Source organism: Cuculus canorus, chromosome 3 (assembly GCF_017976375.1).
Source record: "Cuculus canorus isolate bCucCan1 chromosome 3, bCucCan1.pri, whole genome shotgun sequence".
In the NCBI taxonomy this organism is placed as follows: Eukaryota; Metazoa; Chordata; class Aves; order Cuculiformes; family Cuculidae; genus Cuculus; species Cuculus canorus.
In genome coordinates, this window is record NC_071403.1 from 30,391,354 (window position 1) to 30,403,622 (window position 12,269).

Sequence of the window (12,269 nt, forward strand, 5' to 3'; positions counted from 1 at the left end):
TAGCTAGCAATGTTCATTAGTGTATCTTCTTATTCCTTCCCTATAGTTAGTTAGTACTGGCAATACACATGTAAAATCAAGAAATTAGATTGTAATTGGGCTGTATTACTCATGATTGTAGCATCTGATAGGGAAATTTAGTTTTGTTATCGCAAAAGCACTTTAACTGTCTGAGCTCAAAGGCAACTCTCACCGTTCCTCTTCATTTCATTGAGTGTTCCTCTTCATTTCATTTTGGTTTTAGTGGTTAAAAGAAGTCATCGAAGGGAGGGAAGCAACAGACATCCAGATTTTTCTGATTTGCAGCTTATTTCACTATCTCAAAAAAACCCAACAACTCAAAAATTTCAGCTCAAGGTCATGATGATGACCTGCCTATTTGAAAGCTTCTGGGGGAAGATCACTAGCATACAGAGACAGGACTTTGTTGGTGGTATGGTTGCTTATCAGTTGTGTAACACACCTAAGAAAGGTAGGGAAAGACAAGGGTTCCCATGGATTTCTGTTTGGTTGCAGTAATAAGCTGACTCTAGATATCCCCCAGCTTAGGTTTCCTGTATTTTCCATGTGTTTGGGCAAACTTTGCTGCCGTACAGCGTTTCACTATCAGTAAATGGGCCCTGGGGCTTTCCTGGAGCTGAGACTGCATTTCATAAGTCATGTTTGAGGGAGCTTTGGAACAGATGCCCTGTCAACGAAGCAAAAGCAAATAACCTCCTCCTTTTTTCTTACTCGGAGAAGGAAGCGAACGTGTAAGAAAGGACCTTATTTTCTGCAGTAGCCAGAGGAGCAGCCGCGGGCGGGTTGACCTGGTGTCTGCCCCTCCCCGCGGGGCCCCGCGCAGCCCAGACTGGTGCGCGGCCCTTCCAGTCGAAGCAGTTCCACTTCATACGAGTAATTTAGCGTTAATTAGAAGAGGACTAGTTTAGCGTTCATTAAGCATTCAATACTAATTGAGCGCCCGGGGAGAGCGCCGGCACCATTAAGTCCGCGGAGTCATTCTCACGGGGGCGGGCGGGGCGAGTGGACCCCTGACTCCTGCAGCCGCTCTCCTCAATTCCTTGCAAGCGTGCTCCCTGCCCACCAAAGCTATTCCTCAGCTCCCTACAGCCGTGCTTCCTGCAGCCGCCCTCTCCACTCCCTGTAGCCGCCGTCCCGTGGTCCCCTGCATCCGAACTCCCTGCCCCCCAAAGTTGTCCCCTAGCCCCCTAACAGCCGCCACCCCAATCCCCTGCATCACCCTCCCTGATTCCTTGCAACCGCCGCCCCGTTCCCCTGCAGCCGCCACTCCAATCCCCTGCAGCTGCTGACACCCGCCCCCATACAGCCGTGCTCCCCGCTCCCCAAAGTTGTCCCCCAGCCCCCTGCAGCTCCTGACCGCTGTTCCCCTACAGCCGCGCTCCCTGCCCACTAAAGTCGTCCCCCAGCCGCCTCCAGCTCTGCTCCCCGCAGCCCTGCTCCCGGCCGGCGCACCAGGGCGGGCGCAGCCGGTCCCGCCGCTGCGAGGTGGCGGACAACACGGGCTCATCTCCCCCGCGGGGCCCCCGTCCCGCCTCTCCTCCCCGTTCCCGAGCTGCCGCGGGTGCCTCGGGGACGCCTCGTCCCCTTCCCGGTGACGCCGGGACGTCCCGGCCGCGGCTCGAACCGCCCGCCCGCCTTCAGCCCTCGGCGCTTCGCCCTCCCGACATCAAAAGCTCCGCGGTTCCGCCCGGGGCGGCGCTTTGCCCTCAATAACGAAGGAGCCGCCGCGGCGCCCGCTCGCGCTCTGCCGCCCCCTCGCACGCCTCGCCCGCTTTCCACTGCTTCCCCGGGCTCGCGGGGGGCCGGTGTCGCCGCTCGCCCCTCCCTCCATCTCTCCCTCCATCCTTCCTTGCCCATCCCTCCCTCCTTACCCTGCCAGGTGGAGCCGGGGCGGGGCGGGACGGGCGCGGCGAGGGCGGAGCGACCGCACCGGCGGCGCGGGGAAGCTTCGCGTAGGGACCGCAGAGCCGAGCTAAGCCGAGCCGTGAGTGCCGGGGCTGTCGGTGGGGCGGGGAGGCGCTGGCACCTGCGGGACCGGGCGAGGGTGCGGCGCGATTCAAGACCGGGTAAAGTCCGCCGCGGCTCCGTCTGGGACGGGGAAAGAAGCGGCAGCTTTGGGGTGGTGGGCGCTGCGGGTGATCCCGTGCTCTGCAGCCGCCCCCGCCGGGAAGGGAGCGGGGACAGAGGGACACGGGGCTGCGGCGCTTCCCGGGCAGCGCTCGCGGGGGAGAGCCCCGCGCTCCCCTCTGCCCCGGCGGGGTGGGAAACGCCGGAGGTTTTTTTGAAAGAGCCATCTCACAACAACTATTCATCGTACTGGCATGTAGAAAAAAGCGCTAACGTATTAAAATGCAAATATGCATGTATACTTGGCAACGCTGTTGCGTGTTTCCTGTTTACCATGTTAATTAGAAGTTGCAAGGGAAACTTCACCAAGAGTAATCCAGGGCAGCGCTTGACCCAGTCGTGCTCATTGAATGATGCTCTTGCTCTCATAGTTCTGGGTTTTCTACCTGAAAATGCAAGCCAGGTATTTATTGGACATAGTTAATGAGAAAAGTCATATTAACAATTCGCACTTATGCCTTTGAAACTACTTACTAGCACGAGCGTCAAAACTAACTCAGCCAGTATGGAAAGTTAAACACCCCGCTCTTGTTTTCATAAGGACGACTTTGACCAAGCGGTTTGTCCCCAGTCTTGCAGACACCAGGATGCTTTCCTGTATTATTTTGGGCGACATTAACTAATTGGGCAAAAGTTTGATATTTGGGACTTGTAATGCTGGTGTTGTAAGGCAAGATGAGCATACTTGTAAACAAACATAGGCAAAACCACACATAAGGATCTTGGGGCTTTAATTGTTTTTTGAGTGTTTTCTTGTTCTTTTTTTGAGAGGTAGCATTGGTTAATAAGCTGTCTTGGTCTTATTCCGTGCATCCTTTTAATTTATAGTGCAAACAAATGTATTATAGAAACAGTTTTGACACTAACCAAATGTTTGTTTGTTTTCTTGCTTTTATAGTCTGCCTCACAACTTCCCGATTCTTCCAGAGAAGAGAACAGAAAGAAACCAGTTTTGGAAAGACTTGGAAATTTGTTTGGTACAGGAAAAAGGAAAAACGTCAAAAGTTCACTAGAACACCCTTCACATCAGAAAGGGGAGAGGTTACTTTCTCCTCACGGAGCACAGCCGATATATTGTAGGCACATAAGGGAAGCACACGAAGGTCCACAAGTACTGAAGCAAGTGAGAAACGTGAGTGCCATCTCTCAGACGCAGGAATATAATTTCAGTGGGGAAGTAGTACCACTGTATCGTGACACCATTTCAGAATGGAGTAGTAGGGGAGTCTCTTCTGACAGTGAGTGGTCGGCAGATTGGAGCAGCAGCAGCGAAACAATTAAAAACTCTTTCTGTGACAGTAGCCTGAATGTGGAAACCCTGGAACTGGAGAAAGAATCCATCACAGATATAAATAATTCCACAACTCCAGATTTCATTAAAAGCTTGAGAAATTTGTCTAGTGAAGACATAGAAAAAAGCATCTTAAGCCACAAGCAGCTCGTGAACACGTGGGTGCCTGAGGAGCCTGGGCATGCAAAACCAAAGGATTTGCCATACGAGTTGGAATCTGCGTCAAGTGAACACTCACATTCTGCTAGAGTGTTAACAGTTGATATCTATCTAAGAAAAACAGACGAACTCCTTAATGAACCTGTGACTCTTACATCAGAAGAGAATTGTAGTGAATTGGACACAATGGATAAAAAATCTGCTAGTAAAAGATCTGGAAAAAGGAGAAAATCTCAGTCATCTAGTGACATTCCAAATGGTGAGAAAAACCAGACTGAGACTACTGCAAAAGAAGAATCTGTTTTCGAGGATGATGTCACTTCTGAGGTGTTTTCAGACAAGATAATAAATTCAGAAAGAAAAACAAAATCTCCTCAACAGACTCCTGAAAGGAATTCCCCTTCCCCAGGTCATAATCAGGACCTAAAAGTTGGATCTGCTCACAAAGGGGCATCTAAAACTGAAGCTGACAAAGGCAAGCAGCAGATCTCAAATGCAACCCCTGCAAGGAGAAGGTCATATAAAAAGAATCAGTCAGATTCTGTCCCCATTTCCCCTACTGGTTTGAAGGGTCAGGTAAAAGATTACTCTTCAAAAAGGCAACCTTTACCATCACCAGAGAGTAATCCAATGACAAGAAGAACTTCGGTGGACAAGGGAACTGTACCATTGGCTTTTGGGGAAGACAGCTTGGAATCTTCCAAAGTTTCCTTGGCCAATAAGACAGAAGACACTGCCTTGGTTTTTGCTGAAGGCAGAAATGAGACCAAGACAGTAAAGCATAGTAATGGTTCAGAAGGTAGAGCTTTTTTGCGTAATGATGGGATTAAAAATGGAGATCTGTGTATGTCAGCTGAGAGACAGACAAATTCTGATTTAGAAAGCTCAAAGCTGAAGAGTTTGGATGCTTCCAGAACAGTCATGACAAAGATTAGCCTGTAAGTAAAAGAAGCTAGTTTACCTTATCCCTGTAGCTGTTATTTTGCCTCTATCTTTAGGATTCTGTAGGAACACTAGCTATGTATCTGCTCTGCATCTACATTATTTTCGATTAAGAACTGCCTTTTTCAAAAAAAACCTATCATACTTAGGGTTATGACTTACCAAGCACTGTAATGTACATGTGTTAGAAAAATAGGTTTTTCCATTTTTTTAATGGGTAGGGAATCTCTTTGTATGTCAATTACATTGCATGGAATAATTTAACACTCAAATGCTGCTCTGTCATAGTTGTCCGTGTCCCCATTGTTGCTCAAATTAGTTCAGCTGTTATTGCCCTTAATACAGTTTTGCCATCTATAGCCAACTGAGGATGTGGTTGAAGATTTTTAATGTGAAAACTTTTGAATAAGGAACTTGTTCAAATTGTTCTTTGAAATGACTTAAGTTCTGCTCTTATTTTATGATGAAATGTGGCATACAATGCAGAACTTCATCTTTCAAATGATATTGTAAATCACACTCCAGAAATTTGAATACATATAGTTGCTTTTGTAGGTATGTGCAGGATGAATCATGTAAATTTTCATGCATGTGAATAACATCAGGCAGTTTGTAGAATTATGCATGTATTAGTTTGCAGGATTTGGTTTCTTACTCAAATTGTTAGCTGTCAAATCGAGGTGATCAGTGCTTTCTCTAGGATTATAAAGAAGTAGATGTATTCATAACTTTTGCTATAATCACTAGTATGAGTCCAGCAATTGATTTCCTGGGTTCAATTACATTCTCTTCTGCAGTGATTCATTTTATTGCATTCATAATTTCTGTTATTTGATTGTCACGACCGTGTAATATGCACTATTGCTTTCCTCATTCTGGTACATTCATTTATACATCCCATCAGAGTACATTGGATCCTGTAGGTCCACCAGGTGATCAGAATAGCCATTCAGTTGTGTTAGAGGGACGTGAAGGTTTAATATTAAGAAACCCGTATGTTCCAAAATATGCTTCCCACATCTGAGAAGCATAGAAGCATTAGGGACAGTTTCCTTTGCATGATATGTAGTACTCAGCTGATTTGTTCATTCATAACTAATTAAAAGGACCTAGTACTGAAAGTTAAGTTGTAGTTTTGTACATGGTGATGCTTTGCCATCTGGCAGTATAGATCACAAATCTTAAACTCTGGAGTTTTGTATCTTCACAACCTCGAAGTAAAGGCGACTTTAATATTTTTGTCTTTATGTTACTATCACTACTGATGATGAAGTTACAAGTGATTGCATAGCTGGATTTCGTTTCTCTGGATGTCTCTTTGGCTTGTTGTACATTGCGTTATCTTCTGCTCTACTCGTAAAGTAATAGACAAGTATACTTTCTGACAGATTTAATTTTACTGAACAAATAGCCTGTTCTATTTCACCTGATTTTGTGGGTTTTGTGGCACACTGTGTCTTGGCCTTATCTAGTGCTATAGGAACTTTAGCCCTGGGTGGGGTCTGTCATGCTGCATTCAAGGTCCCTGATGCATCTGATAGCTGCCCAGTTTCTTCTAGGCAGACGAATTGATACGGTCAGATTACCTGGGTATAATTTGTAGTCATTCAGCAGAAAGCATGAACTATAAACCTGTTTGTGGATTAACTGCTGTAAAATGGGAAAGGACAAGATGGTGCCATTACTAGAAGAAGGTGTGTTTTTATTTTCTTGTTATTGCTTTGAACTAGAGAACAGATAACTTTTCCGCTTTAAAAGGTTAAAAACTTATTGTCAGATAATTCACATCAATCCCTTCAGGTTGAAAAATACTCATATACTAGCAGACTCATTTGCCTCTGTTAGATGGATTTTATATAGTCAAAGTAGTTTTCACTTAAAAATACATAACGTGTCTTACTAATGGTATTGTGCCAATTCTGGGAATCAAGTTTCTTCAGAAAAAAAATCTAAAAGAAGTCAGTTTTGCTGGTTCCTTGTGAGTAATGATCACATTTTCTCTTTTCTCCTTTCATGTCTGTGTACTGGGTAACTTGGAAGTCATGGGATACTTTACTTCTAGGTTTTGAAAGGGAAACCCATCAGGTTTGAGACTAAGCTGAGGTTGATGGTACATCTTAATCCACAAATAAAACATTAGGCAGTACTTACTTTGATGTGCTTAGTGGAAATCTTGGCTTCTGTTGTCATATTTGATGTTCAGGCATGATTTTGTAGTTGCCTTTGCATTTATGCCTACTTGTTGAATTATTCTGCTCTGTTAACATGCCATTTTTGTTTGCTCATCTCAGTCTGATGTTTTGGCATCAATGTTTTTTGGCATCAGTTGTGTGCTTGACATGGTCGTTTGGACAGGATGCTTCAGCTGCGTGACTCACCTTCCATTTATGACTCTGTTGGGAGAGGCTTAACTAACTGCTTGCTTCCACAGGTTAGCTGCAAGGTGTAGTCAAAGAGAAAGACCATCAGTATTTCTCTTGTGCCTGCTTGTTCCTGGCACTGCAGGTTGGTGATGGGTGGTAGAAATCTACCACACCAGGCTGTTTATAAGAAAAAGGTTTGTACCGTTAAGTTTCCGCCGTACTGGAGAGGAGTCTTACAGGATACTCAAGTAACATATCCTCCTTCTAAACAAGCATAGAAGTTCGTTTCTTGAATAAGACACATCTTTTGGCTGTACTTAAAATCGGTATTTCATTGTGTGGAAAAAAGTGTTATAAAAAGATGGATTAGAGGAGGCCTGCTGTAGTGGATGCAGCTCCAGGGCTGAAATTTTCTATTGCTCTTTGGTCTCAGCTGTTTTGCTGCTGCTATGCAGAAATACTGCAGAATGTAAAATACAAAGTGCTGAAGTTGTTGCTTCTGCATAAATTTGCAAAGCTTGAAACTATACCTTTGAGGTGTTAGCTGTTCGTTTAAAACAGGTTTTAGGTGTGGCTGATAACGATCAGTGTTAACCATTACACTTGCTTGTGTCAAGGCTTACAGAGAAAGATGGATTTTCATAGGAAGTTACATATTATGTTGACATGCATGTCATAGTGCAAGTGACAAATTGACAAAAGGATGGTATGGAAATGAATCTATTAAGGTAACTAGGCTGTTAGCAGTACTCTTGAAAATACAGGTGGCAGGAAAGAATAAGTATATTTTTCTGATCAGAAAAGGATATGAAGGGTCCAGGTGACCAACAAATTCAGGATGTGTCAGTAGTGCATCTTGTAGTAGATGAAGGCTAAGCCTGTACTGGGCATTGTTAGCAAGAATGTAGTCGGTACGTTGAACAAGAAGATATTTGGTGCACATGAGGCTGCATCTAGGGCAATCTATTGAGTTGTACCTCTCCCTCCTCTTCCAACTCTCTTCTTCTAGTACAAGAGAGACGTTCAGAAATTGGAATGAGTCCAGTGGTGAGCCATTAAGAACGTGATGACACCAGAGCATACCATGTATGAGAAGAAGCGAAGCAGCTTGATTTACTCAGCTACAGAAAGAGGAGGATATGGGTGAACTCAATTATATTTTGCTGCCTGTAGAGGTATTATAGAGAAGACGGAGCCAGGTTCATCCCTGAGGAGTGCAGTGAAGGGACAATAGCCATGGTTGGAAGTTGCAATGGTGAAGTTTCGCTGGAATGTAAGACAAAAATAAGTCACAGTGACAGCAGATGACCTGCTGCACTGCTTCCCTAGTAAGGCTGTTAAGTCTCAACCCTTGGAAATACTCAGAACTTGGTCAGACAAAGCCTTCAGCAACTTGATCTAACTTCGAAGCTGTTCTTGTTTGGAGCAGAAGATTGGACTGGATGACCTTTAGAAGTCCCTTGCAACTTATATTAATTTTCCAAATAGAAAAATCATAGAATAATTTAACTTTGAAAAATTTAGGAAAACCAGTCATACTTCAAATGAAAAGTAGGGTCTAAATATATTTCATTTCATGCTGTGTGATAGTTCCCTTCCTCCCTAACCCCTTTCAGGATTTTTTTTTCTGTTTCTAGACTTACATTTTCCAAGTGTGTCTTATGAAGTATGGCAAATTGTTTTTAAGTTTATTATTACCTTTTTTTATTGATCATGTGTTCTTCATAAGAACCTTCCAGTTGTGAACCAATGTGAGCAGGCTGGTAGTTACAGTGAGTTCTGTTGGGAAGTCTCCTCTGAAAAGACGTGGTGATTTTAACAGTTGCTTTCTGTATAGATTTTTAGGCAGCCGATTTGGGATTCCATCTGTTATTTCCCTAAGTTCATTCCTTGTGCTTTTCCCAAGGAAAAAAGCTTGTACAGTGAAGAGTCTTGCTTTAGTAGAGTTTACTTTCTTGGGAAGGCTTTCTTGATGAAGAGGAAAAGGGATTGGTTTCGGCTTTTGAGTTGTTCATGGTGACTCACTTCTACTTCACACTTCTTTCTTGGGCTAAGGAGCTGGCTGAGAGCTCAGGGAACACAGTGTAGGTAAAAAAGGAAGAAAGCACTTAAACAGCAGAATCATGCATTGATTGATAGAGCATTTGAGGCCTGGAGATCATTGCTGCAAGCTCATTCCTTTTATCTCCCACCAGCATCAGTTTCCATGTAGCACAGTTTCTGCCTGTTGCTTCTCTGCTGAGTGTCTCCAGATTCCTCTTTGGCAAAGAGGTCTGCCTTTGAGGTGATGGTGGGCTGCTTGATACTCCTTATGTCTGACTGATAAACTTTGAAGATGTGCCGTGCATCTTCACAGCTGTTCATACTGTTCCTGCAGCAGCAAGTGACACGGACAAATGATTTTTCCTGGATGTATGCATTCAGAGGAAGGGGGCTTAAAACCCTCAGTTGCATGTCATTAGCCTTTGGCCGTAGAATATGAGTACTGTGTGCTAGGTACTTGTACGCACTTCTCTATCAAGTCTGACGGAGAAGTTTCTGTGTTTCCTAATTCAGTTCTTGTAAAATCAGCAAGGTTAGTTTACATAATGTAGATTATTAGCTCACTTTACCTGAAGGAAATGGAAGAGTCCTCACATATGATGTTTGCTTAGCCAAGTGGTGGTGCAGTGATTGGAGACAGTTACCTTTTCCACCAGCACTAATCAGGCCAGAAGATGTCTTTCATTGGTTTTAAGGTTGCTTTGGCAGTGTAAGGGCTGCAAAGGAGCTGTCTGAAGATGTCTGCAGATGTCCTCAAAACTTGTTGGAGAGGTATATTCAAATATTAACCAACTCATTATCGACTTAATGAATTGGGATTTGTTTCCTAAACTCTGTAGGGAATTGCATGCGTGTAATTTATTCTGCCTATTCACTGTTAAATTTTAATGTCTGTCAGTCATAACTAGTTAAATTCTCTGCCTCAGTTGGAGATGCTGTAGGCTGTAGGAGATGCTGTGGTTTTTGTTTTACTGAGCATTAACAGAACTACATACATGCTTGAAATGTGTTCTCCTTATTTAGCATATAATTTTTGTTATTGTTCGTATAGCTACTCCTGTTTTAGTTAATTCCTTTAGCGATACCAAAATTTATACTGAAAGTGAAAATGGAAGATTTGATTATAATGCTACCTTTTACTGTTTTGAAGTTGTTACAAGTTTTTCCAATCTAATCAAAGATGTAATTCTGTATCACTTTGCTTCCTGCAGTCCAGCCAAACCGAAGAGTGTGGAGCTGAATTTTAAAGCACCTACAAATCAAGACAGTTTAGAAGGTGAGCAGGATACTCTTGAAAAACCAGTTAATAAAACTAACAGCAACATTGCCAACAAAATTTCCTTGTTTGAAAATAAATGTGCTAACCAGAGCCTGAGGCCTTCTGACATCGCTGCTTCAAAAAATAGTACTGTACCAAGCACATTTGTTGGCAGAGCAAAGCTGAAATTTGGGAAACAACCGAAGGAAAGTGAACAGCCTGATAAAACATTAAATAAGCAAAGCAGTCGCCAGAAGTTTTTTGAGAATGGCACACCAGAGAAAGGAAGCACTGCAGAATTACAAGGCAAAAATGAAGAAGGCTCTGCCTCTTATGAGGATGTTGGGAAGACGAATGAACTTAAAGTTAAAGCTGCAATATCCCTTTTTAACCAAAGTAGCAAAGTTGATACTAGTAGTGTCTCTCTGAAGCAGCCCGATACAGAATTAACCACAACTAAAAAAGAGAGTTTACCTTTTAAGTTGTCTTTGCACTCACCCACTAAAAGTGAAAATGTTCAAGATACTTCCTACCAAAGAAGTAACACAAACTCACAATTCCACAGAAATGAAGAAAAGATGCTGCCAAGCACAGCGGTTTTATCACCTTGCAGTGATGATAAATATCCTCTACCATCTCATCAGGTTTCTAGACCAGAATTTAAGAACATGGAAAATGGAGATAAAGAGGCAAAGCTGGGAGAACTGAGCTTTGCAGCACCACAGTATGATGACAACAGTCGAGATAGCATATTGATATCAGAGCACAACACCAATACACAAAAGAGCCCAGACAAAACTTGTAACGGATCTGCTGAAGATGATAGCATTTTTGATTCCCCATCTGACATGAAGAAGTTTGCTGAAACAATAAAAAACTTGGACAGCTCAGTTTGTTTACCACAGAAAAAGAAAAGGTCAAAGCTTCCCAAGTCCCCAGCACCCCACTTCGCAATGCCTCCCATTCACGAAGACAACTTGGAGAAAGTGTTTGATCCTAGTATATTTACTTTTGGTTTGGGACTGAGAAGGGAAAAACCACAGGATCTATTACCGACCCAACAAATTAAAATGCAAAGCCTGGAAACGATAGCCAGAGTCAGGCCGAAGCGTGCATCAACAGAGCAAAGTATCGTATTCAAAGCCCTGCAGTCGTGTAATAGAGAGGAGCCTGCCTTTACTCAGGAAATGAATGGAAAAGAGAACACTGATGGTATAGATGGTGAAATTAAGAGATCCCGTCTTGAAAAAAGCTCCCTCTTCTCAAGCTTGCTGTCTTCTACATCAAAAGAAAAGTTTTTTAATCCTTCTGTCACCTCAGTAAATAACACCACGGCAGCTTTTACATCTGATTCCTCAGGAATGCCTCCTTTACAACAGGATGCTTGTGGGCCATTCAGCATGCCTCAAAAACCTGAGGTAATAAAGATCATTCATGAAATGTGACTGTGCAAAATTTTGTCTATCTGCTGAATGTCTCTTAATTTCGATTTTGCAATTCAGTCTCTTTCAGATATGAAGTTTCCAAGTTTTGTGGAGAAGTACATGCAAGCAGATAGTGCAAAAAAAGAACTAAATTTACAAATGCCCAACTATGGGAACCCTGAGAAAAGTTTTTCCAGCTGGTTAGGGGCAAGCAGATTTGACTCAAATGTCCCCAGTGGTTTATTAGATGTGGATGTAAGTATTGTGTTGTTTAAAATCTGCCTGGAAAGTTATCCAGCTTTTGTATTTTCTACAGATAATGAACATAGATTGGTTTGGTTTGTTTCCGCTGTTAGAGACATCCATAGATTGCAAATACATAGAGGTGAATGTAGGTATGGGACCAGTTTCATCTGATTGGCTATACATGAAAATGATATGATATCTATTAACATGATTATGTTTCTTCACGGTGCCCTTGTTTTGAGACTCTTCAAAGTATGAATTGAAAGTAGATGTTTTGAGTGTCTTCATACTTGATTTTGTATTATTTTGAAACAAATCTCATGCTAACTGTATTTTTTGCTCTGAATTAATTAGTAGAATGCTTTTGGTGAACTTCAGAAAATTTGTGCCTGCTT

At 43.0% G+C, this 12,269-nt stretch overlaps 1 protein-coding gene across 3 annotated transcripts in view; it reads left to right on the top strand.

Annotated features, from left to right (window-relative positions):
* CRYBG1 (crystallin beta-gamma domain containing 1) overlaps positions 1-12,269 on the top strand; it is a 99,520-nt gene that overhangs the window by 51,248 nt on the left and 36,003 nt on the right. For 2 of the 3 annotated variants that reach the window (XM_054062672.1, XM_054062673.1), the window contains exons 3-5: positions 3,047-4,536; positions 10,158-11,622; positions 11,707-11,883. In XM_054062672.1, the coding sequence (XP_053918647.1) occupies positions 3,047-4,536; positions 10,158-11,622; positions 11,707-11,883 (3,132 nt within the window). Of the gene's footprint in view, positions 1-1,878; positions 2,006-3,046; positions 4,537-10,157; positions 11,623-11,706; positions 11,884-12,269 lie in introns of those variants that run through there. The other variant, XM_009564880.2, reaches the window with a different exon arrangement.